Consider the following 25,346-nt stretch of genomic DNA (forward strand, 5'->3'; position numbering starts at 1 on the left):
ATGAAAATTTGCGTGTTTTTGAGGACAAGTTTTACAACTATACCCGGATGTCAATTGCAAGGCAAGTACATATGCTAATAGACTATTTTGTCCCATTTATTTTTTATTTTTTGAAAGATATATTTTGTAGCATTTAACGTAGAGAATAAAATGGCGAAGATTGATATTCAGCAGAATTGTTTGTCATCTACCTATGCTAAACATCAACTGGGGTGATCGGCAAGCTTGCATGTATCACATTAAAGCGGTGCGCTGGCTGGCTGGAAGGTGAAAAAAGTCCTGCTAGCCGCATCTTTGGAGCAGTGAAGGAGCGGTGTATTCACCACTCCTAACCACTCCTACCCATCAAAATCAATGGGACAGGGCCGCACAACCGCTGGCAAAGCGCCTCTGCATCGGCACTACCCTTTTTCGGGCGCTAGTGGGTGTTAAAACCACCCCGCAAGTGCCCCCAGACCACCGCTAAAACGACGGTAAAACGCAGCTAAAAATAGCAGCCTTTTACCGCCGACGGCCGCACCAGCCCAGTGTGAAAGGGGTCCTAGAGGCATCAGATTTGCATATGTTATTACATCGGTAATAGTGTAGCTACAAATGTCAGATATTTCTCATGTAGAATATATCAAATTAAATTTTTTATCCATTTTACAGTTTTGATGAATTGCTTCGTCTAGTTTGCAACCATCTGGAGCGACAGAACACCTCATATAGGAGGAGCATCTCACCTACTGAAAGATTGATTATTACGCTCAGGTAAACTATCTATTTTTTTGATGCACATTACCATTATCACATTGTTATTATATGTGCAACAATCTAGCCTGAGCTCATTTGTCTTGGCTTCTCCTACGGGTCATATGAGTGCAATTATTTTGCAATCCTGTGCCCCTTTTCAGTGCAGAGTGAACAGAAGTCCACTTTCTGCAGATATCACGAAGATTAGTTGAGACAGCGCATCATCCTTCATTCGCCAGCAGCTGGCTGGACTGATGACAGTGGCAGCCTCTCAGCAAGCTGCTATCCACCCCTCCACATTGAGCGTGGGGGATCAGAGCAGCTGAGAGACAGCACCTCCCATCTTGGGGAGAGGACAGAACAGAGACATAGACGATGTATGTTGACTCAGTTCTGTGTGAAGAAACAGCAGTGGACAGTTGCATCATTGCTGCGATGTTGCATCCACCTAGGTACGTAATTCTTCCAAATAAAAATATTGTTGAAGAAATATTGCAAAATTTATCACACCAACATCCTTTTTTTTTGAAAAAAACTTTAATAATTAGAACAATATATAACCAAATAACAACAAAACAGAACATATGTTTAATTTTAAAATCTCACAGGTTTTGGTACACTGGCTCATATGGTGAGGAGCTGGTGGAAGGCATTGGTGTAACATTAGCTGAAGTTGCTGATGTCAGTGGGGATGGAGAGGGATAGGGTATAGGTGGATGGGCAGGATTAAGGGCATGTCCATACTCATTGGAGTAGGGACGGAAGTGAGGGGGATAGTAGGGATGGGTTCTGGGTGGTGGAGGGGTTGAGTACGTGTAGTAGGGTCCGGATGGTGGTGGTGGTCCAAACATGGAAGCGGATTGAATAGGATCATTTGTAATGCTCGCTTCTATGAGATCCATCACTGATTTTTTTACATCATTCTTCCTCTCCGGCGGTACTCTTTTTAGCATTTCGGCGACCATGATTCCAAAACTATGGTCTTCCGAATGCAGCTCGTCCAATTTCTGGTTCATCCGATCAACCAGCTCCGAAAATCGTTCTAGGTTTTGTGAGTTACTGCCCCTTGCTGGTCGACTTCGTTGTTGCCGGAGTCGGAGAGGCTGAGCCGGCTGCTGACTAGTGGAAGCCTCTCCCTGGTTGCGGTCCGCTTCTTCACTTTGCTGTTGTTCCAGCAGCAAAGGATCATCCAGGGAAATGGGCAACGAGCCTTCCACTTCTTGAGAAGCTGCCTCCTCCTGTGCTGCATCCTGCCGTTCACCATCAACTGGCCAACTTGATTGTGTTCTGCAATAAACATATAAAAGAACAGTTACCCCCTTCTTATTTGAATTGTATAGTATCACTTTACAACTATGTAAGATTTTATCTTACTCTCTCAGCTCCAGGAAAGGCCGCAGAAACTCTAGTTCATCTGCGTGAACATAGGGGACAATACGCTTTCCTCCAGATCCACTCCTGGCCTCATTCAATTTGCGTACGTAGCGCGAAAAACAGTCACGCAAACCCTTCCAACGGATTTGTAAGATTGATACTGCAAAACATAAATAGGAACATAAAATGGTTTATGTCTTTTGTCTTTCAGATACCTGGCAACCGGTCATTCCCTAGTTAGTCTACATTATGAGTTCATGTTGGGCAGATCAACGATCAGCTACATTATCCGTGACACCTGCCAAGTCATATGGGATGTGCTTAACAGCATGGTTATGAAACGGCCTACACAAGATAATTGGCGTGATATAGCAGAAATATTTTGGCGTCGGTGCAATTTCCCAAATTGCCTTGGAGCTATAGATGGGAAGCATGTGCGTGTCGTTAAGCCTGTTGGTAGTGGAAGTATGTTCTACAATTACAAAAAATATTGTTCTTTTGTACTTCTTGCTGTTGTCGATGCAAACTACTGCTTCACCTATATCGATATAGGATCCTACGGAAGTAGCTGCGATTCGCGTATTTTTGCAAATTCCTCATTTGGTGAAAGGCTACGATCTAATCAGCTAGATATTCCTGAGAACTGTCCTCTTCCTGGCACAACTGAACCCCCAATACCCTATGTGTTTGTCGCAGATGAGGCTTTTGCATTGTCGCAACACCTAATGAGGCCTTACTCCAATAGAAATCTGACAACCCGCAAGAAAGTCTTTAATTACCGGCTGACAAGGGCAAGAAGGATGGTTGAGTGCACGTTTGGAATTCTTGCCAATAAATGGCGTTTGTTACATACGCCTATCGCATTAAACATTGAAAATGCAATTACTGCTGTCAAAGCAGCTTGCGTGCTGCACAATTTTGTACGGGTACGTGACGGGTACCGTTTTGAGGATTCCCTTATGCATGACTTGGAAAGTGCACATATGACTGCTGCAAGGGGATCCTGCGATGGTGCCACTGTTCGTGAAAAGTTTGCATCATACTTTATTTCACCGGCCGGTGACTTAGAATGGCAATTGGATGCCATTTCCTAACTACATTGCTCACTGCTTTGCATCTAGAATTTGCTAATGTGTTATTACGGTTATAATGTTTTCCTGCTATGTAATCTTTATTTCATGTAATAAAAATGATATGTTGGTTATTTTTTTTTCTATAATGTAATAATAAAAGAATCATTCATTCACGATCATTCATTATTAACATTTATTAACACTAGCAGTTAGCATCAGTGAAAGAATACACAAAAGTGACGTGGCAGGTGACGTGACAGGTAACGTGGCAGGTGACGTGGCAGGTGACGTGGCAAGTGACGTGGCAGGTGACGTGGCAAGTGACGTGGCAGGTGACGTGGCAAGTGACGTGGCAGGTGACGTGGCAGGTGACGTGGCAAGTGACGTGGCAGGTGACGTGGCAAGTGACGTGGCAAGTGACGTGGCAAGTGACGTGGCAAGTGACGTGGCAGGTGACGTGGCAAGTGACGTGGCAGGTGACGTGGCAAGTGACGTGGCAGGTGACGTGGCAGGTGACGTGGCAGGTGACGTGGCAGGTGACGTGGCAAGTGACGTGGCAGGTGACGTGGCAAGTGACGTGGCAGGTGACGTGGCAAGTGACGTGGCAAGTGACGTGGCAAGTGACGTGGCAAGTGACGTGGCAGGTGACGTGGCAAGTGACGTGGCAGGTGACGTGGCAAGTGACGTGGCAGGTGACGTGGCAAGTGACGTGGCAGGTGACGTGGCAGGTGACGTGGCAGGTGACGTGGCAGGTGACGTGGCAAGTGACGTGGCAGGTGACGTGGCAAGTGACGTGGCAAGTGACGTGGCAGGTGACGTGGCAAGTGACGTGGCAGGTGACGTGGCAAGTGACGTGGCAAGTGACGTGGCAAGTGACGTGGCAAGTGACGTGGCAGGTGACGTGGCAAGTGACGTGGCAGGTGACGTGGCAAGTGACGTGGCAGGTGACGTGGCAGGTGACGTGGCAAGTGACGTGGCAAGTGACGTGGCAGGTGACGTGGCAGGTGACGTGGCAAGTGACGTGGCAGGTGACGTGGCAAGTGACGTGGCAGGTGACGTGGCAGGTGACGTGGCAAGTAATAACACCATGAATTTAATAAAAAGGTTAAACTTACATTTGTCACTACGATCGGTCGGCAGCATTGTTTCCCAATCTTCGAAAGTCAGTCTACATATTTCTAACCAAGCACTATCCCTCTTGGATTGATCCTTGTAGTCGGGATCTTGCTTGTTATATATGCAGGGTCGCTGCCTCACATGTCTGATGAGGGATTCATTATCTACTGGCTCCCTGTGCTGCACTTCTCTGCGGCCTCGGGATGACATGTTCTTCAATCTTCTCACAATCACAATCACAATCACTTCTTTTCTTCTTCACTTCACCTACCCACACTTCACACAGGAAGTGATCAGTGTATGGGAAGGGGGAGGGATGCCATTGTGTTCTTCTTCCTGTTAAGTCGCTTGGTTACAGACAGCGATCCGACTTGTAGGCGACTTGTATTGAAATGTATGGGTACAAGTCGCCTATAAGTCGCCTTGAAGTAGTACAGGAACCTTTTTTGAAGTCGCTCCGACTTGAGTAGCGGTCATTAAGACGGCTCTCATTCATTTTAATGGAATTACTATTGTCAAGCGACTTGGGGCGACTTGCGGTCTGACAAGTCGCGTCCCAAGTCGCGGTAGTGTGAACCGGCACAATTTTACTGTGGTTTAAATAAATAAGAATGTTACACTAAGTAGGTTTGATAGCATGCATTCTGACCTACTTTAAGTGGTCCACACTGAGTGTACTGCGAGGGTAATACAGGTGGTGCTAACTGACGAGGAGTGAACACTAAATTTGATAGCATTAAGAAACAGACTAGAGAGGAGGGATCTCCATGTCCTGCAATGTACTCCAAGTAAAGGATTTTACAGGTAAACCGAAAATACTACATTTCTTAAGTACATCACAGGTCACAGAAAACGTAATATTCATAATTATTTGGGATGTCCCAAAGCACTGAACATAAGGGCAGGGCAACACAGAAACAATGCTACCAAGCCCAAAACTCAAAGGAAGAACCTTGCCCTTGATACCATAGGCCTAAGAAAGCTGATAAATCCACCTTGAAAAAGTGGATCGAGAAACAGCATGATCCTTGCTTGATCATATAGGAAGCACTGACACTCTTGGTGGAAAGGACCTTGACCAGGAAGGAGAAGAAATGGTGCATTGATTGCCCATTTAGGCTCTGAAGAAAGGGGTTCTCCCCTGAAACGTGTCATTCATTTTAAGATAGTGTTCGATCCACACAATGTCAGGTCCTGGCTTGCCGATGTTCAGAATAGTGGATTTTGCTTTTATTGATTTTGCCTTCTATCAATACTCGTTTGTGAGTAAACATCTTGCCGTTTTATATTTGAATAAAGCTTTATCAGTGGTAATGCACTAAGCCGGTGCGCCCTCCTTTTCTTTTTTTCCTTTAGTGTATGAATACCCATTATTTAGAGGAGGGCTGCAAGATGTCAGGCATTACTTTATGAAGCTGGCCACATCATGCATTGAGGAACTAGACACCAGAGCGCAGGAGAAATTATTTTTGCGTTTGCTCTCCCTCAACATGCCACATCAAACACTTCAACAACTATTCCAATTGTTCCCTTATTCCTGGAGGTCCTCCACATTAAAATACATAGGCGTGAATCTTACACTCACCTAGGCCATGCTCATTTAGGCAAATTTCCCTCCTCTGTACAACATGAATGCGCATCTCTCTAGGTGGAAAACCCATAAACGTTCCCTTCTAGTCTGAATGGTAAACTTTAAAATGGCTAGCCTGCCCAAATCCCCCTGCCCATTCCTATCCCATCCTCTCACCCTATAAAAATTTCCAAACCAATTTGCTTAAAGGATAAATTCACCTTTGGAACTTGTTACAGGTTTCCCTCTTTTTGGTAGTGGAACAAGTAACATACTCCTCTACCCCCATCCCCCCGATCACCCCCCCCCTGCTCTCTGTCACAGGGATCCTTTTCCCACACCCTCTGTCACAATTTTAAAACCATATGGCTACGCAGGGCTCCACCCACATTGCTGCATCATTCATTCACAGTCTCTTGTGAATGAATGTCTACAAGTACTGTTGGCCATTGCGTCTGTGGCTTGTAGTTTTAAATGAGCTGCGAGGGCACTGCTGAGCGCTCTCTTGGTCCACTGATCTTCCTGCTCTCAGGTAACTGCTTGCCTGTACGAGTACAGACAGCTCTGACGAGTCTGCAGGAGCCTAAGATTGCACCTCCGATCTGTTGATCGCAGGTGCAATGCTTGGCAGGCTCCTTAGAAAAATATAAAAAATAACTGTACATTTTTTTACCTGCAAAGTAAACTTAGTCTTTAAATTCTCCTGGAACTACAAAAAACACCTGATTGCTAAATCTGTCCTTTACACAAGACCAGGGCTGCCTTACCTTTCACAATGTAATTAAACACTTTTTATAACTGCTGGACAGAGGTGGAGAAGCTATGGTTGGCCCCTAGCCATCTGAACTCAATGCTGTGAGACAGTGATGTCACTTGATTCCTCTCACTTCTATGAACCTTATGGAAACATGCTAAAAGTTTTATCCTCTTACCTCAAAAGCCTCACTAGCAACCCCTTTCCTCTTCACTTTGGTCAATTGGTGGACACTAGATCCAGAAAATTGCGCTCTTTCCTGGACTTGCAGGAAGTCTATGATCACCCTAGGCAGGCCTTCTTTAGCTACCTACAAATACTCCACTCCATGCGCAATCCCTGACAACTTCCCTTCAATTCTCCAAATTGACAGGTTAAAAAGGATTTGTCTGGAGGGTCTGTCATCAAGGTAATAATCTCCCTAATCTATAAAATCCTTCTCCCCAGTCCAACTTGCACCTTGTACAAAGAAAACCAATACAAAATCCTCCTTCACTGGTATCAAACCCCAAATGCAAGTAGGAACTGGGCACACTACAACATATCTATTGGTCATGCCCATTGACCATCCTGTATTGGCAGATCAAGATGCAGAGTCGTACTAAATGGAAAATACGGGAGCCTCCCTCTTTGGTCGAGTTGCATACCAGGATCCGGGATGTACAGTGAAGAGGATGAAATATCTAACAGCCTTCTTGAAAAATTCTCTAGACACTCATAATCAAGTTTGGGAACTGTCGGATCTTTTGGAAACCTCACTTACCTGATCCACTCCCTCTGGGCTTATGGTATTACTTGTCATGAGTTTCGAGGTAGTGACCACCTCAGGATTGAGTTGGGAGCCAGTGCTAGCAGACACCTTACCCTCCCATGCAACCAACCTCCCCCTTGCTGTTTTTACTTGGAAGACTAAAGCCGGTCATAGACAGTGCGATTTTCTTTCCTGCAACCATGCTCAATTCCCCCATCAACAGTGGGGGAATCAGTGTCTATGAGGGAATACCTTGCATGGAGCTGTTCTGGCTAGGAAAACGCACAGTAATTGTTGCTAGTGGTCATAGCCGCATGAATAATCACAATAATTGGATGGAAAATCCAACAGGCTGGTTGTACTCAAGTTAATTGTTCGATCAACTTGGATAAATCAGCCAGCCCATACATGGCTCAAAAGCAACCGTCTACGGCCGGCTTAAGACCATTTGCTCATCCTTCTGCTGGAAGCTAGAATAAGGTCTAATAATCCATCTGTTTGACTGAAGCTGTAGCTTTGAGGTAGACTAATGGCTCCAACTACATCCAGGCAATGATGAGAGATTTTCTTAGGATACTTCAGAGCAGGGCATAAGGATAGTGGAACTATATTACTCATTGAGGTGGAACACTGATACCACCTTAGGGAGAAATTATGGCCTTGGGTGTAAAACAACCTTGTCTGTGCAAAGTATGAGGAATGGCTCCTTATAGAATAGGGCTACCAGCTCAAAGACCTGCTTTACCAACATTTTAGAACCAAAAAGGCTACTTTGCAGGAGTGATTTTCTAATGGAATCTCTGATAAGTTCAGAGGGTTGTTTCTGCAAGACAGAAACAACAAAGCTGAGATGCCAAGAAACCACAGGATGCATAAAAGTGCAGGACAAACCTGCTTAGACTATTCCTCTGTATCACTTTCTCATGCATAGTTTACAGCTACCACTACCAGTTGAACATGTCCCTCTTTTAAAGAAATAAGTAAATAAAATCCTGTAAATCAAACCATGCTATGAGAAACAGTATACTGAGTTAGGATAAAGCAGATCAATTATTCTGTAGTAAACGGATGCAGTAAATAGACGCAAAGTACTATTTAAAAACTGTTGTGGGAAGCAAACAAAAACATTTTAGTTTTTAGTTTTTGTCCTTTTTTTAGTTTATAATAAAAAAGATGAACACGGTAATTATTGTACCAAAATAAAATAGAAACAATGTAAAAATTATTTTAGCAGCAAACTAGTCATATTGGTATTTAACTGATGCTCCCTGCATTAATTGAAGCAGGCAGAAGCTGATAATGTACTCTGGGCATCTGGGCTTTAATGACCAGTTAATGCCAAGAGAAGATTTACCAACCTTGCAGCGGTGCCTAGATCACAAGACCTGCTGAACATAATTACAAATCTGTTATCAGATAAATAGACTGTATGGAGTTTAACTTTATGCAAATTAGGCTTGTAAAGTGGGAACTAAACAGTAGGGAAACATTTTTTATTATTATCTACACTCTGCAATCTGACCTCAACTACTCTAGTACACCTCTACACAGTGTGCTACATAATCAGACTCACCATCAGTGAAGAGGGGCTCAGGCAGTTTTCGAAAAAAAGATTTAAGCAGACTACTGACCACGTTCAAATCTTGCCATCGCTGAAACCAAAATATAGATCACATAGGTAGTTAATTTTTGTCTTAAAAATGTAATGAGATTTCATTATATATACACTTGTTTCCACAAGCATACTTAAACATACACCAATGTGATAGCCATGTTTGCCTAAACAGGGGGATGCACAGGTTTTATATGTATCCCTGTGCAGGCAGTCCCAGTCCTGTCAATAGGAATGTAGCAGCTGCATGGACACAGCCACTGCTCCCAATTTGACAGTTGTGTGTTTTCAGGAACCTGCATGAAACACCTGGGCATCCCCATGTGTGCAAACATGGCCCTCACACAGCTGTAAGCATATGTACACCCATGTGAATAAGGTACTTATTCACATGGGTGTGAATACAGTGCTTACTAATATTTTATGACTGGTAATAAAACAAATAAGATGATCAGCCGTTTCATTTCATCATTGTAGTGTATTTATTATGTTATATTAAAGCACAACTATAGTCAAATAAGAACTTCACATTTCATTACCCATCCTGCTCCCTTTAGACAAATGAGTGCATCTAAGATGGTTTCCTCACTTCCTAAGTTCTTTAAGTCCCCAATAATTAAAGTGATATAGAAGTACAAATTAAAGTTTATGTCTCTGTAAAGTAAAAAAAAAAAAAAAAATGATGTACATAATACATGCACAGTTTCCCATATGTTATACATAGTTACATAGTTAGTCAGGTTGAAAAAAGACACAAGTCCATCCAGTTCAACCACAAAAAAAAATATATATATATATAATAAATATCATACCAGCCCATATACCCAATTCTATACCCACAGTTGATCCAGAGGAAGGCAAAAAACCCCAGCAGAGCATGATCCAATTTGCTAAAGCAGGGGAAAAAATTACAGAGAGGCAATCGGATTTTCCAGAATCGAGCGTGCGTCTATCTTCCTGTAGCTGACACCACAGTGCCAACCAGGAAAGCACAGGCATCCCAACCAGCATTGCCTGCCCTGCCTGCTGGATTAAATAACTCCACATAACCCCCTATCCTTCTCTCTTTCCTACTCCACATGCAAACATTGTCTTGTTTCTTAGCAAACCAAAGCTGCTTCATCGACTCCCAAGCACTTGCCCACACACGCGGTATAGGGAAAGGGCTCTTGGCAGATATGGCCTGCCCTGTACACTATAAACTGCCTGACAAGCCCAGTGACAATCCCGCAGGCAGTGGTAAAAGCTGTTCTCACTACAGGAATAAGGTAAAAAGAGAACAAAAATGCTAGGACATGCTCTCTAGCGGGGGTTTGGGAGTAAAGTTAGGTAATGCCTGGAAATACAGTTTAGGTCATACTTTATGGGGCTTAGCTACATATATTTAAATGCAATTACTAAAATCTCCACCTTTAACCCTTTCAAAATAAAAAAAATTGACCAGATCAAATTTAGTATGCAGTATTTTAGGCAACAAAAAAACTTGTTAACCTTTTTGCATACCAAAATGATTTTCACAACAATTTTTAGCACATGTAAGGTCTTCATTCAAGAAATATTTTTTACATTTTCTTTTTTTATAACAAAGGAATTGTCAAAACTGCAGTTGTTTAACAAGCAACATTTATTGTATAATATTATTACAAACAATAATATGAAATTATTTTATCCCATACATCATGTGTACAGGGACCTCGTATATGTGTCAGTTTTGATACATGTGCCATCGCTGTATGTTATATTCTATTTCAAGATATCAAGCATTTTCCAGCAATTTGCTCAGAGTGCAAAGATGGCATGATTGAAAAACATTAATAATTTATTTTTTTCACTTTATTTTTATTTTATTTTTTTACAGTATACATTGCCTGTCACAGACCTTACTTTCTCTCCTCACAGCTGAAACTTCTGTAATCACAGAGAGCCTGTGGGATATTTACACATGGAAATGATCTATGAAGTGTGTGACTATCGACAGGACTTTAACACCTTTCCGCCCGGCCTATAGCAGAATGAGGGCCAGGCGAATGGTTCCATTGTCATATGACGTCCAGCAGAACAAGCCACTCGTGTGCTCCCATGGGGGACATGCAGCACACAGATCGGTAGTGTGGTGTATCGCTCAGACACACCACATCTCCGATCACGGTAAAGAGGCTCTTTACCATGTGATCAGCAGTGTCCAATCAATTACTAGGAAGTGCCGATTATCGGCTATCCTCTATTCACACTGACAGGGTGTGAGAAGAGGAGAGCCGATAAGCAACTCTCCTGACAGGGGGGGATCTACACTAATAATCAGTGCAGTGATTATCAGTGCAGTCCCATCAGTGATGCCCACAAGTGCCCACCAGTGCCGCCCCATCAGTGCCTGCCCGTTAGTGCCGCCCCATCAGTGCCTGCCCGTTAGTGCAGCCTCATCAGAGACCATCAGTGAAGGAGAAAACTTGCTTATTTACAAGTTTTTTTAACAGAATTGAAGAAAAGCTTTTTTTTTTTCTTAAAAATTTTCAGTCTTTTTTCAATTGTTTAGCAAGAAATAAAAAGGCCAGTGGTGATTAAATACCACCAAAAGAAAACTGACAAAAATTTTTAAAAATTTTGTTTGGGTACAGTGTAGCATGAAAATTGGCATGGGCAGGAAGGGGTGAAAGTGCTGCATACTGCAATCCTGACAGGAGGAGTTTGTAATCCGGGTACACAGGATAATATTTTAGTGTATAAGGATAATAAAAATGAATAGATATCATAATTTTTAATGATAGCTATTCCCTTTTTATCATATTTATAGAATGTATGTATTGTTTTATACATATTTATGTTAAAACGTTATACTACAATAATTCATTTTTATGTTTAAGACATTACTATAATTTGTGTGAAGGTTTATAGAACTACTTATATAGTGTATTTTATTATATTACTATTTTTCTTATATATTTAACATAGTCTGTTGGACTGTTCTTCCAACCATCATGTGAACGTATAGATAATTTATATTACTGGTATTTGATTACTTGGATTTGATGATCATTGTATAAAATATCATACTGTATATACATTGCTACCAGCTGTCCCTGCTGGTGTGCCCTGTGGTTCCCGAGTTTAAGAGACATCTTGCCGCAACAGATCGCATTAAGTCCACCTATAACTTTGGGTCTCTGCAATCGGCAAGAGGCTGTGTGTGGCAGTGGTGGTGGAACTCACTGGGAGATTTTGGATTTCATGGACTTTTTATTTTTTTTATTTCAGCTACAGTATATGCAATATAAGTATCAACTAAGGTGTTGGCACTTTGATCATTGTGCTTTTATTTACTGATCAGCATCCTGCAAATCCTAGCTCATACTGACAACAGTGCAGAAGCTTCTGTACCAGGGACATGCAGTGAGGTCATTGGCTGGTGAAGAACTGGCTCCTATAAGAGCCAGATACACACAGGTTACATACACCGTGAATGTTAGAGCGAGAGCAATAATTCTAGCACTAGACCTCCTCTGTAACTCTAAACAGGTAACCTCTAAAAAAAGTTGCCTATGGAGATTCTTAAGTACTGAAGTTTGGCGCCATTTCACAAGTGTGTGCAATTTTAAAGCGTGACATGTTAGGCATCTATTTACTCGTAAAACCACCTTATACAAAACAAATTGGGCTAACTTTTTTTCCACAGTTTTTTTTTTAATTTGCTGCACAAATACTATGTAACATAAAAAATTGCCACGGCCGCCATTTTAGTCCATAGGGTGTCTGCTAAAACATTATATGTGTATATATATATATATATACACACACACACACACACACACACACACACACACACACATACACAGTGGGGACGGAAAGTATTCAGAGATTTTTCACTCTGTTATATTGCAGCCATTTGCTAAAATCATTTAAGTTCATTTTTTCCCCCTCATTAATATACACACATAGCACCCCCATATTGACAGAAAAACACAGAATTGTTGACATTTTTGCAGATTTATTAAAAAAGAATAACTGATATATCACATGATTCTAAGTATTCAGACCCTTTGCTGTGACACTCATATATTTAACTCAGGTGCTGTCCATTTCTTCTGATCATCCTTGAGATGGTTCTACACCTTCATTTGAGTTCAGCTGTGTTTGATTAGGAAAGCCACACATCTGTCTATATAAGACCTTACAGCTCACAGTGCATGTCAGAGCAAATGAGAATCATTAGGTCAAATGAACTGCCTAAAGAGCTCAGAGACAGAATTGTCGCAAGGCACAGATAACTCCATATCACCCTATTGTTTGTCAATTTTATTATTTCAGCAAGATAATCCAAGTAAATACAAAATTTATTTTTCAAATGATGGTTTAATTTATTAAAGGCAATAAAGCTGTCCAAACCTGCCTGACTTTTTTGTGAAAAAGTAATTGCCCCCCTAAACCAAATAACTGGAATCAAGCGTTTGCGACAACTGGCAATGAGAGTCTTTCACATTGTTGTGGAGCATTTTCAGCCCACTCTTCTTTGCAGAATTGTTTTAATTCACATTGGAGGATTTTCCAGCATGAACGGCATGTGCAAGGTCATAATACAGCATCTAAATTGTATCTAAGTGCGGGCTTTGACTAGGCCACTCCAAAACCTAAATTTTGCTTTGTTTGAACCATTTGGAGATGGACTTGCTGTTGTGTTTCGGGTCATTGAGGCCACTAGCTGAAGGCTGGACATTCTGTTTTACGATTTTCTGTTAGAGCTCAGAATTCATGGTTCCATCAATTATGGTGCAAAGCAGCTCCGGACCATCACGCTACCACCACGTCTGACTGTTGGTATGATGTTCTTGTTATGAAATGCTGTATTTGATTTATGGCAGATGTAATGGGACGCACGCCTTCCAAAAATGTAAATCTTTGTCTCATCAGTCCACAGAATATTTGCCTAAAAGTCTTGGGGATAATAAAGATGATTTTTGGTAAATGTGAGATGAGCCTTTGTATTCTTTTTGGTCAGCAGTGGCTTTGGCCTTGGAACTCTCCCATGGATGCCATTTTTGACCAGTGTTTTTCTTATTGTTGAATCATGAACACTGATCTTCCCTGAGGCAAGGGAGGTCTGCAGTTCTTTAGATGTTGTTCTGGGTTCTTTTATGACCTCCTGAATGAGTCATGCTCTTGGAGTAATTTTTGTGGGCCGACCACTCCTGGGAAGGTTCCCCACTGTTCCAAGTTATCTCCATTTGTGGATAATGGCTCTCCCCGTGGTTCACCAGAGTTCCAAAGCCTCAGAAATGGCTTTGAAACCCTTCCTAGACAATACATGTACATTACTTTGGTTCTAATCTGTTCTTGAATGTTTTTAGATCATGGCATGATGTGTGGCTTTTTGTGATCTGTTTCTCACTTTGTCAGACAGCTTCTTTTTATGTGATTTCTTGATTCAACAGGTCTGGCAGTAATCAGGCCTGGGTGAGGCAAGTGAAATTTAACTCAGCTTTCCAAATAATTGTGGTTAATCACAGTTCATTCATGATTCAGCAAGGGAGGGGGCAATTACTTTTTCTCATAAGACCAGGCAGGATTTGAACAGCTTTTTTCCCTTAATAAACAAAATAATTTCAAAACTGCATCTTGGATTTACTTGGGTTATCTTTGTGTAATATAAAAATTTGTTTGATGATCTGAATCATTTAAGTGTGAAAAATATGCAAACAAAAATAAAAAATCACGAAGGGGGCAAATACTTTTTCACACAACTGTATGTCAGCTATGAATGAATGAAATACTTGTATAGCGCACAATGCGAACTGAATCGCCTCTAGAACCATCTTTTGATTTTCTTTTATACCAAAAAGGCATGGCTAGAACTATTACACTGATCTGTGTGGTTCTGGAGAAAATACATAACCCCTAAAAACATATGATACTTTCCACTTAAAAGCTTGAAGAGTATGTGTGCTCCCTATAAGGCTGGATTTATTGATGGTCCGCTCACCTGGTCCTGCATGATGGTCTCACATAATCCCTTGTTGAGCTGTTCTTGCAGGCTGCTCACTACTGCATTATTTCCAGGGACACGATATATGCCTAGGTACTCCAGACCATTCTCTTCCACCAACGTGCAACACAACTCCACAATAAGAGGAACACCCTGCAAACACAATATGGTCTTCATAAGAGACGTCTCCACAATATATAACTGAAAGCAGATGACTACAACACTTGACCAGCTTAAAAATTAAATCAATCAGTAAAACACTTTGCACAGGACCTAAACTGTCAATAGAGCGTGGCAATGACTGCAATAACACTACACAGCTGGCCATAAACTTTACAGGATGAACAATAACCTTTAGAATAACTACATAGTGTGAGGGCCTACCTAAACAATCTATTTAATATACAGAGGCATGAACTGGCCATCGGGACTACAGGGAGTTTCCTGGTGGGCCGAATGAGTTAAACTGAGTACATGTGGGAGGGGGAGGAGAGGGATGACACTCTTATGTGAAGGGGGCTGCTGGTGGGGACACACTGATGTAAGGAGGACACTGTTAGGGACACTCAAAATTAAAGTAGGCCGGTCATGAGGAAGTCCAGGGCCAAATTTTTGTCCCAGTCCAGCCCTGAATATACAGTATATCCAATTCAACAGGGACATTTGATAACCTGCATTTTCCAAAGAAATGCCTAAAAGTGCTACACTGATGAAATTCTGCCAAAAAGTAACGGCTTTCTGTTCCTTAAATAGGGAAGAGATAATTGTTTTACCTGCATTTAAAGGTTAAGTTCCCCTTTACCATAAATCTGCATATGCAGGTAAAGGGTGCCCATAGATAAAAACTCTGCAGCTTTGACTAAAGTTGGATAATGCCCTTCCTATAGGTGTAGGCCTTTTATTTATCTCCAGAAGCCCGTCTGAAAAACTCCCAGAGATGGCATCATCCCATGCTGCCATATTAATTATGACCACTTTAACTTAAAAGCAGCTTTTTAACTGGAAATACTCATTAGATAAAATACCAGATCTTTCCCTTTTTCCTATATACTTTTAAAATACAACTTTTGCTGTGAACAGAGCATGATATGCTACACATTGTGCCTGCAGTCATACCCCTCACACTTATCTCCTGCAAAATACTGTCAATAATACCCTCTGTAAATCCCTCTAACATTATGTGTGCTGTCATACCCTGCATATTGTTATTTTGCTAATGCTGTGTGCTGTCATACCCCACACACTCTTTGCACATGCTGTATACTGTTATATACCGTTACCCTTTTTCTGTTACCCTTTTTCTGTTACCCTTTTTCTGTTTAGCACACTCCTCCCCTTTTCATATTGCCCATGGTTCTATCCTCCACACTCCTCTCCTGCCCATACTATCCCACTATCACATCCTTAGCATGCCTTTTCTACATGCTTGGTGTCATACTCCTACACGCTTCTCTCCTGGACATAATGTCAACTTCCATACTCACCAAAATCCTTTTCTGCATACTACCTTTTGTCAAACGCTTTACATGCATCTCCTGCACATGATGCCTACTGCCATACCCACCTGGAGTCCTTTCCTGCCCATACTGTCCACTGTCATTACCCATCTCTCCTGCACACATTGCTTGCTTTTACACACTTGTCGCCAAAACGCTTTTGTAGTATTGCTTATGATATGGTCAACCCTGCCTGTTGTGGAACAGGCAAACTTTGCTAGTATATATAAAAAATAAAAAAAATAGTGTATAGCAACATTAAGACATCTTACCTTATTTTCAGCTGCAGGCTGACAATCCTCCAGCCTTACCCCGAAAGCCCGTGGGGGGCTCTTCTTGTTCTTTTTTATAATATGTATACCCCAAGGAACCTTAGATGAAGCTCCTTCCTCGGCTAGAAGAAACCAGACAAAGCTTCATGAAACCTAATTTAATAGAAAAGGCACTCTCTTCTGCATGGTGAATAGAAAAGTTTCAAAAGCAACACAAACCTAAAAACAGGGCTGAATTATGAAAACTGAAGGAAATGGTAACCTGATGTTATGTATATTAACCACTTAAGGACCGCCTCACGCCGATGTATGGTGGAAGAATGTCACGGCTGGGCACAAGCACGTACCTGTACGTTGCCTTTTAAGTGCCCAGCTGTGGGTGGACAATCCGCCCATGTGTGGGCTCCGGCGGACTTTTTGTTCCCAAAAGTCCGGCGGACTTAGAAAGAAGTCTGTGTGCTAGTCCGTCGGACTTTTGAAATGAATCGACTTGCCAACACATGGAGTAAAGTCCGTTAATTTTGAACGTGGCTCTAGATAGACGGGATTAGCACAGGAAGTCAATGTCGCCGCCTCCATTGGCGAGATTGACACCTCGCGAGCCCACTCAACTGGTATGGATTTAAAGGTGAACGCCTACGCCGAAAGGATGGCGTGGGGGTCCCCTCCAAAGTCAATAGCATACCCTTATCCGAGCATGCAGCCGGGCCAGTCAGGAAAGGGGGTGGGGACGAACAAGGCCCCCCCTTCCTGAGCCGTACCAGGCCGCGTGCCCTAAACATGGGGGGTTCTAGAAGCAAGAAGAAGCAGAAGGCAGCGGCGAAAGCGACAAGACCGGGCCAACGCTAGTAAAAGAGCTGGAAGAAGAAAGCGGAGGCCCGGCAAGAAGAACCGAAGAGCGGGACAAGACCCCCAAAGTCGGAAGACCCCCGGATGGCAGCAGCGACAAAAGGAGAAAGCCGGGCTCCTCTGCTAGTAAAAGAGCTAGTAAAAGAGCAGAAAATAGCGGAGGAGTTCGGCGAGAAGACCCCCGGAGCCGTCTAATAAAGTATTTTAAATACCTGTGTTGTGTTTTTTTATCCAGGTGAATGGGTAGGGGTACATCGTACCCCATACTCATTCACATAGGGTGAGGGGGCTGGAATCTGGAGGCCCCTTATTAAAGCGGGCTCTCGGATTCTAATAAGCCCCCCGCAGACCTCGACAACCAACGACCAGGGTTGTTGGGAAAAGGCCCTTGTCCTCATCAACATGGGCTGTAAACAGCATATAGTGTCCTTTAAGAGACCCTTACATTACAGATGACCACAAGCTCCTGACCTTAGCCCCTTGCAGCTAAAGAAGGTGTTAATCAAGTTAGAGCTGTACATGAGCTGCCAGATTGTCCAGTGGTGCAGTTGCATCTACTGCTGTGTCTCCAGAGGAAGAGAAATAAAATGTAAGGACATTTAAATATGCAGAAACCAATTTTCCATGGTCTGTGCCCAGTTTCTGGTACAGGTGCACCAGATGTGCCTTCCAGAAGTCAAACTGATGAACAAAGATTACAATCTACATATGGGAACAAAGGTTTCTAGGCAGGGAAAAAGGCAGCAGAAGTGACAAGCAAACAGCATTACTTTAGGTAATGAGAGCATACTCCTTCAGTCCCAGAAGGTGGTTAAAAAAGCATACCAAAAATCAGTTCAAAAGGAGGTAAATGTAAAGGAACGCCCAAAATGCAATAGTTGAGAAATAAACCACTTTGCTGGCTTAAGACCAGACCACTTTTTGCGATTAGGCACTACGTCGATTTAACTGGCAATTGCGTGGTCGTGCGACGTAGCTCCCAAACAAAATTGACGTTCTTTTTTTCCCACAAATAGAGCTTTCTTTTGGTGGCATTTGATCACCCCTGCGGTTTTTATTTTTTGCGCTATAAACAAAAAAAAAGAGCGATAATTTTCAAAAAAAAAAACGAATTTTTTACTTTTTGCTATAATAAATATCCCCCAAAAATATATAAAAAACATGTTTTTTCCTCAGTTTAGGCAGATAGGTATTCTTCTACATATTTTTGTAAATAATAATAAAAAAATCGAAATAAGCGATTATTGATTGGTTTGCGCAAAATTTATAGCGTTTACAAAATAGGGGATAGTTTTATGGCATTTTTATTAATATTTTTTTTTTACTAGTAATGGAGGCGATCAGCGATTTTTATTGTGACTGCGACATTATGGCAGACACATTGGACATTTTTGACACATTTTTGGGACCATTGTCATTTATACAGCAATCAGTGCTATACAAATGCACGGATTCCAGTGCAAATGACACTGGCAGTGAAGGGGTTAACCAGGGGTGGCAGTGTAGGTGTTAAGTGTGTCCTAGGGGTGTGTTACTAACTGTGGGGGGCCTGGCTGTGTGTTAGTGAACACTGATCTCTGCTCCAATCACAGGGAGCAGAGATAAGTGTCACTTGTTGCTAGGCAGAACTCCCCGTGGAACGTTCACGGGTATCCCCGCGGCGATCGAGTCCGTGGGACCTGTGATCGGACTCACAGGGTCCCGACCGGCATGCGCACCGATGCGCACACGATGGCATGGCGGCAATTTCAAATGGACGTACCTGTACGACAATTTGTCTACCCGTGCCATTCTGCCGGCGTACATCGTCGTGCACCGGTCGGGAAGTGGTTAATAAGGGTACAGGTGATAGAACAAAGCCCACGCATTTCAGGGGACCAAGGACATCCCCTTCTTCAGGGAAGCTTTCTGAATAAAGATCGTGTTAGGGTCTGTCTGGGACTTGAACATCATGAAACAACGGTCCGACTGTCAAGTGTGGCCTCTCAAACGAACATGGCAAACTGCACTGAAAAGCACCAAATAGGCTGCAGATGACTGTCTCTCTATTCAGCTCTCCTTCCACTCTGTAACATGCGCTTTCTACCACTACTTCTGGCAGTGGTGTCCTCTCTCCTTAAACTCTCTTTCCTTCACCTCTCTTCTCCACCCCACGGCTTATATACTATATCACCCTCCCTAAGGTCCTCTCCCTATCACTGCACTCACCAACTCCTGCTAATTCTACACCCACATGCCGATAAAACCTCCAGGACGCTGGGGCATGTCCCTTTATATAAATCACACTCCCACATTACCTTCCTCATCATTCTGCTTCTTTGAACCTCTGGTGACATATCCCTAAACCCTGGGCTTCCATCATTTAACTGTGTCCAACGCTCCCATCACCCCATGCCCTCTGACAGCAGCTGCAATCCACAGAATTTGTTTCCACTCTTCTTAACAAGACAAGCCTCCTCTTCTCCTGCACCCTCTGGAATGCTTGCTCTGTCTGCAAAAAACTCAAATCCCTCCACAACCTCTTTATGACAAATTCCCTTAACCTTCTTGCAACTACCAAAATCTGGCACTGACTGGAACCTGACACTGCTTCTCTTGCTACAATTTGTGATATCTCCAATGCACAGATACCTTCCCTATTTAACACCCAATGACCACAGGTACATGCTAGTATTGACGAGGTTGCTTTTTTCTAATGCTCACCTAACCACCTACCCCATGGAGCCTGCTTCCTTACAAATGCTACGGTTACCCTCTGGCTCCATTTTACACTCTTGAACGTGAATCTTTAATCTCTCCCTCTCTTCTGACACCTTTCCCAAATTTCCAAAACATGCACTAGCCAGTCCCATCATTAAAGAGCCCTCTTTTGACCCCACCAATCTTAACCTGTGATCCATCTTTTCCTCCAAACTCCTTGAATATCTGGTGTACAACCGAATGAGCGACCATCTGACTGAAAACAAACTTCAGTCCAGGTTTCGCCCTCAACACTACAGGGAAATTGATCTCCTTAAAAACACAAACGCTCTACCAATGGCTAAAACCAATGGACACTATTCTGTACTACTACTCCTTTTCTGCCTCTGACACAGTGGACCACCCTTGGAAAAAAAAAAAAAAAAAAAAAAAAACTCCACCCCTTCACGACATACTTTTCGCTGGTTCTCATACTATCTATTCCACAGCACCTTCGGTGTCATTTACAATTTTACTCCCTTACCAGGCCATACCTTCATTTAAAGTCCCTTAAACCAGTTTCGCTATTAATACTAGAATTAGGGATGGAAGCACGTGGTAAAGCTCTATTTTTTAGTTCATGTTACTCATTCTGAAATATTTTTGACTTTAGGACAGCTTCTTTGGATCTACTGATTTACGGTTTTATAAGTAGTAATTATTTTATCAATTCACTTCCAATACCCCTCTATTTTTGTACAATATACTTTTGATATGCCTCGGGTCGATTATGGTGGTGATGTGAGTTGTGGCCGGGCTAGTTGGCAGTCTGGAGGTGGCTTTCCTCATCCGGGAGCTGTGATGCGCCTGGTGGGCCTCCTCCCACTCCCTGCCTTCCTGCACCTGGGGAGGTGTGGGCGCCACCACAGCGCATCAGCGTCACGCATCCCGTGCCTGACGTGCAGCGCCCTTCTGAGCGCTGCTACGCCTAGGCATGTGGTAGCTACACTCGCGAGTGGACTGAGGTATTATTGGTGCAGGCCGGCCGGACATTCTATGTCCGGACCGTCTTGCCCCTCCCCTTGTCATGCTACGCGGCGTGACGCCGGTCGGTGGTCTTGTGGTGGCACGTCTTTGGGCGCCTTCCGGGCGGTGTTCGGCACGCAAGGCTCCTATTTACACCGGTCTACACACAACTCAGGCTTTCTTTCCTCTTGAATCATTTGGTCTCCATCTCAGGTATTCAGTCACTTCTTTATCCGCATCTGTTTCACCCTTCACTTTTCTTCACTGGTGCTACCTTGTCTCTATTCCATTCCTCCACCTCACCCCTTCTTTTCTAGTGTTAGTTTTCACCATCACTTCCCCCCCTTTCACTAGTTACCCCTTCTCCACTCCCCTCCACACCTTTCACCTCTCCTATGTGAATATCTTGGTTCACCCTATATTTCACTTTACACTTAGATTGCCATGGTGGGGATTGCAGCTCGGATGGCTAGTGTTGCCTGGAACCACACCACCATCTTTTGAACTCGAGTAAGTTTAATTGTATTTGGTACGGGGGTTTTCAGTATCACCCCTGCCCAAATTTACATTTATTCTACTAAGTTAATGCCAATATTTCTATTTTTAGGAACATCAAGTGTTGGCTCCTGACGAGTGGCCCCCAGCCACGAAATGCGTAGAGCTGCCATACGCCTTGTTATAAATCAATACCCATTTAGCTTTGCCAGCTAATTCTATATCTTACTCAAAATCCAAGAGGCTTTTGCAGGCATTATCCAAATTTTACAATTTTACTCTTATCATGGTTTTGGTGCACTTTGGAAAGCTGTTGCTTGCTGTTTTATGTGACATTCATGTTTTGACTGAAATATACTGTATTACCTATGCATCACCTCAATATGTCTATATTCAATGTATCCAACTTGTATTTTATGGCAACCAATAAATTCCATTATGTTCACCAAATTACTCTTTTGCTACCACATGCCTCATTTAAAGTCCCGCCCCCTTGCTCTCCCCCCATTCTTGATCATAATAGGCATGGAAATGTGTGACCTTACCGGGCCATACCTTCATTTAAAGTCCCTTAAACCAGTTTCACTATTAATACCAAAATCTATCTCTTTACCCTTCAGCTCACTCCATTGGTCTCCTCACGCATAACTAATTTACTAACAGACAAATCAGCCTGGATATCACACCACTTCCTCAAACTAAATCTATCCAAAACTGAGCCCATAAGATTTCCTCCCCCACGTGCCTCTTCTGATTACTATGTAAAAATCTCAGTTCAACTATCAACCCGTCCCCATGCGCCAAGGTTCTAGGTGTAATCCTGGACTCTGAACTATCCTATCCTTTTAGCCCCACATTCATTCACTGTCCAAAGCTTGCCGCCTCAACCTCTGTATCACCTCAAAGATATGCCCTTTCCTAACCAATGATGCCACAAATCTCCTAATTCACTCCCTGTCATCTCCCGCCTCTATTACTGCAACTCCCTTCCTTATTGGCTTACTCTTACATAGGCTATCCCCATTTCAGTCCATCAAGAATGCTGCTGCCAGGCTCTTACACCTTACAAACCGCTCAGTGTCTGCTATACCTCTGTGCCAATCTCTCCACTGGCTTCCGCTCACCGAAAAACTGAAATCTAAGATACCAACAATAACTTACAAAGCCAACCAAAAACTCGGCCCCCAGCTACATCACTAATCTACTCTCAAAATACCAACAAGGCCGTGCCCAAGACCTCAAGCTCTCTAGCTCCCTTGTAACCTCATGCCAGGGGTTGACAAATTGGCTTGGAATCTAGGAGCCAGCTAAAAAAAGTTAGGAGCCAGGTCCGTGATGGCGATCTGGACCTGTCCCTGGCCTGACATGGAGACGAGTGAGGGGAAGATAGCCCCCAGCCCCCACCTGTCTCCAAGTCATTGCCCATAGCTCTTAGAGGGACATTTTATTTGTTTTATTTTTTTCAAATTACAAATTTTTTTTAAATTGCATTTTAGTGTAAATATGAGATGTGAGGTCTCTCTGACCCCAGATCTCATATATAAGAGGACCTGTCATGCTTTTTTCTATTACATGGGATTTTTACATTCCTTGTAATAGGAATAAAAGTGACACACATTTTTTTTTAAAAGAACAGTGAAAAAAATAAAAATAAAAGTTAAAATAAGAAAAAAATAATTTTTTAAATGCGCCCTGTCTCGCCAAGCTTGCGTGCAGAAGCAAACGCATATATGAAAGCTGTGTTCAAACCACACATGTGAGGTATCGCTGCGATCGGTAGAGTAAGAGCAATAATTCTAGCCCCAGACCTCCTCTGTAACTCAAAACGTGCAACCTGTAGAATTTTTTAAACGTCGCCTATGGAGATTTTAAAGGGTAAAAGTTTGTCGCCATTCCATGAGCGGGCGCAATTTTGAAGCGTGACATGTTGGGTATCGATTTACTCGGCGTAACATTATCTTTCACAATATAAAAAAAAAATTGGGCTAACTTTACTGTTGTCTTATTTTTTTTTTTATTAAGTAAATTATTTTCCCCCCAAAAAAGTGCGCTTGTAAGTCCGCTGTGCAAATACGGTGTGACAGACAGTATTGCAACGACCACCATTTTACTCTCTAAGGTGTTAGAATAAATAATAATAAAAAAAAAAATTATATATATTTTTTTTTTTTTGTTTAGGGGTTCTAAGTAAAGGGAAGGAGAAAGACTGGCAGGCAGGGCAGGCAATCCCATTAGCATTGTTGGTTGTAATTCCAACGGCCACCACAAGAGGGCGCCAGATTGCAGAAGGAACCATAGGATCACAGAAGGCCTCAAAGCCGGGGGCTCAATTACCGGCCGCCTGTGGCGCGCCGGGGGGGGGGGGGGGGGGTCCAGAGAGACAGGATACCCCCAGCTATGCTGCCCCAGGCGCCAGGTCGCTGATTCTAGTCGCAAATGCGACCTGGCGCCCGGGTTTTGTCGAGCACTGCCTCATTCCATGCTCACCTCCAGGACCATATCTTCTCCCATCCTCTGGAACTCCCTACCCCAATCTGTCTGACTATCTCCTTCTCTATCCACTTTCATCCCTGAAAACAAATCTCTTCAGAGAGGCTTATCCGGCCCCCACCTAACAATTGTACATTTTATTTTCTCCATCAACCCACCCCCCACAGTTATTACCTTTTGTATCTCTTGATCCTCCCTCTTGGATTGTAAGCTCTAATGAGCAAGGCTCTCTGATTTCTACTGTATTAAACTGTGTTGTCCTATCTGCCCTTATGTTGTAAAGTGCTGTGTAAACTGCCAGCACTATAAAAAAAAATCCTGTATAATAATAAAAATAATAATAAAGGCACCAACGCAACATACAACCATTTTTTTTGTAACAATGATAAAATCAGGTAAAAACAAAGGCTGAACATATAACAGTACCATTATACTCTGATAGACAAACATGCTGGTAAAAAATAAATACTTATATATATACAGTGGTGTGAAAAAGTGTTTGCCCCCTTCCTCATTTCCTGTTCCTTTGCATGTTTGTCACACTTAAGTGTTTCGGAACATCAAACCAATTTAAACAATAGTCAAGGACAACACAAGTAAACACAAAATGCAATTTGTAAATGAAGGTGTTTATTATTAAAGGTGAAAAAAAATCCAAACCATCATGGCCCTGTGTGAAAAAGTGATTGCCCCCCTTGTTAAAACATACTATAACTGTGGTTGTCCACACCTGAGTTCAATTTCTATAGCCACACCCAGGCCTGATTATTGCCACACCTGTTCACAATCAAGGCATCACTTAAATAGGAGCTGCTTGACACAGTAAGGTCCACCAGAAGATCCTTAAAAGCTACACATCATGCCGAGACCCAAAGAAATTCAGGAACAATTGAGAAAGAAAGTAATTGAGATCTATCAGTCTGGAAAGGGTTATAAAGCCATTTCCAAAGCTTTGGGAATCCAGCGAACCACAGTGAGAGCCATTATCCACAAATGGCGAAGACATGGAACAGTGGTGAACCTTCCCAGGAGTGGCCGGCCGCCCAAAATTACCCCAAGAGCACAGCGACGACTCATCCA

General features: G+C 42.7%; 1 protein-coding gene across 3 annotated transcripts in view; it reads right to left on the reverse strand.

Moving 5' to 3' along the window:
* The window catches only part of ARHGAP23 (Rho GTPase activating protein 23), a 343,140-nt gene that overhangs the window by 51,675 nt on the left and 266,119 nt on the right, over positions 1 to 25,346 (reverse strand). For all 3 annotated transcript variants that reach the window (XM_077459396.1, XM_077459395.1, XM_077459394.1), the window contains exons 15-17: positions 16,728 to 16,849; positions 14,957 to 15,112; positions 8,947 to 9,025 (exon numbers count right to left, since the gene is read on the reverse strand). In XM_077459396.1, the coding sequence (XP_077315522.1) occupies positions 8,947 to 9,025; positions 14,957 to 15,112; positions 16,728 to 16,849 (357 nt within the window). The remainder of the gene's footprint in view (positions 1 to 8,946; positions 9,026 to 14,956; positions 15,113 to 16,727; positions 16,850 to 25,346) is intronic.

This window comes from Lithobates pipiens, unplaced genomic scaffold (genome assembly GCF_037356315.1).
Source record: "Lithobates pipiens isolate NorthernLeopardFrog02 unplaced genomic scaffold, aLitPip1_a1.2 Scaffold_28, whole genome shotgun sequence".
NCBI lineage: Eukaryota > Metazoa > Chordata > Amphibia > Anura > Ranidae > Lithobates > Lithobates pipiens.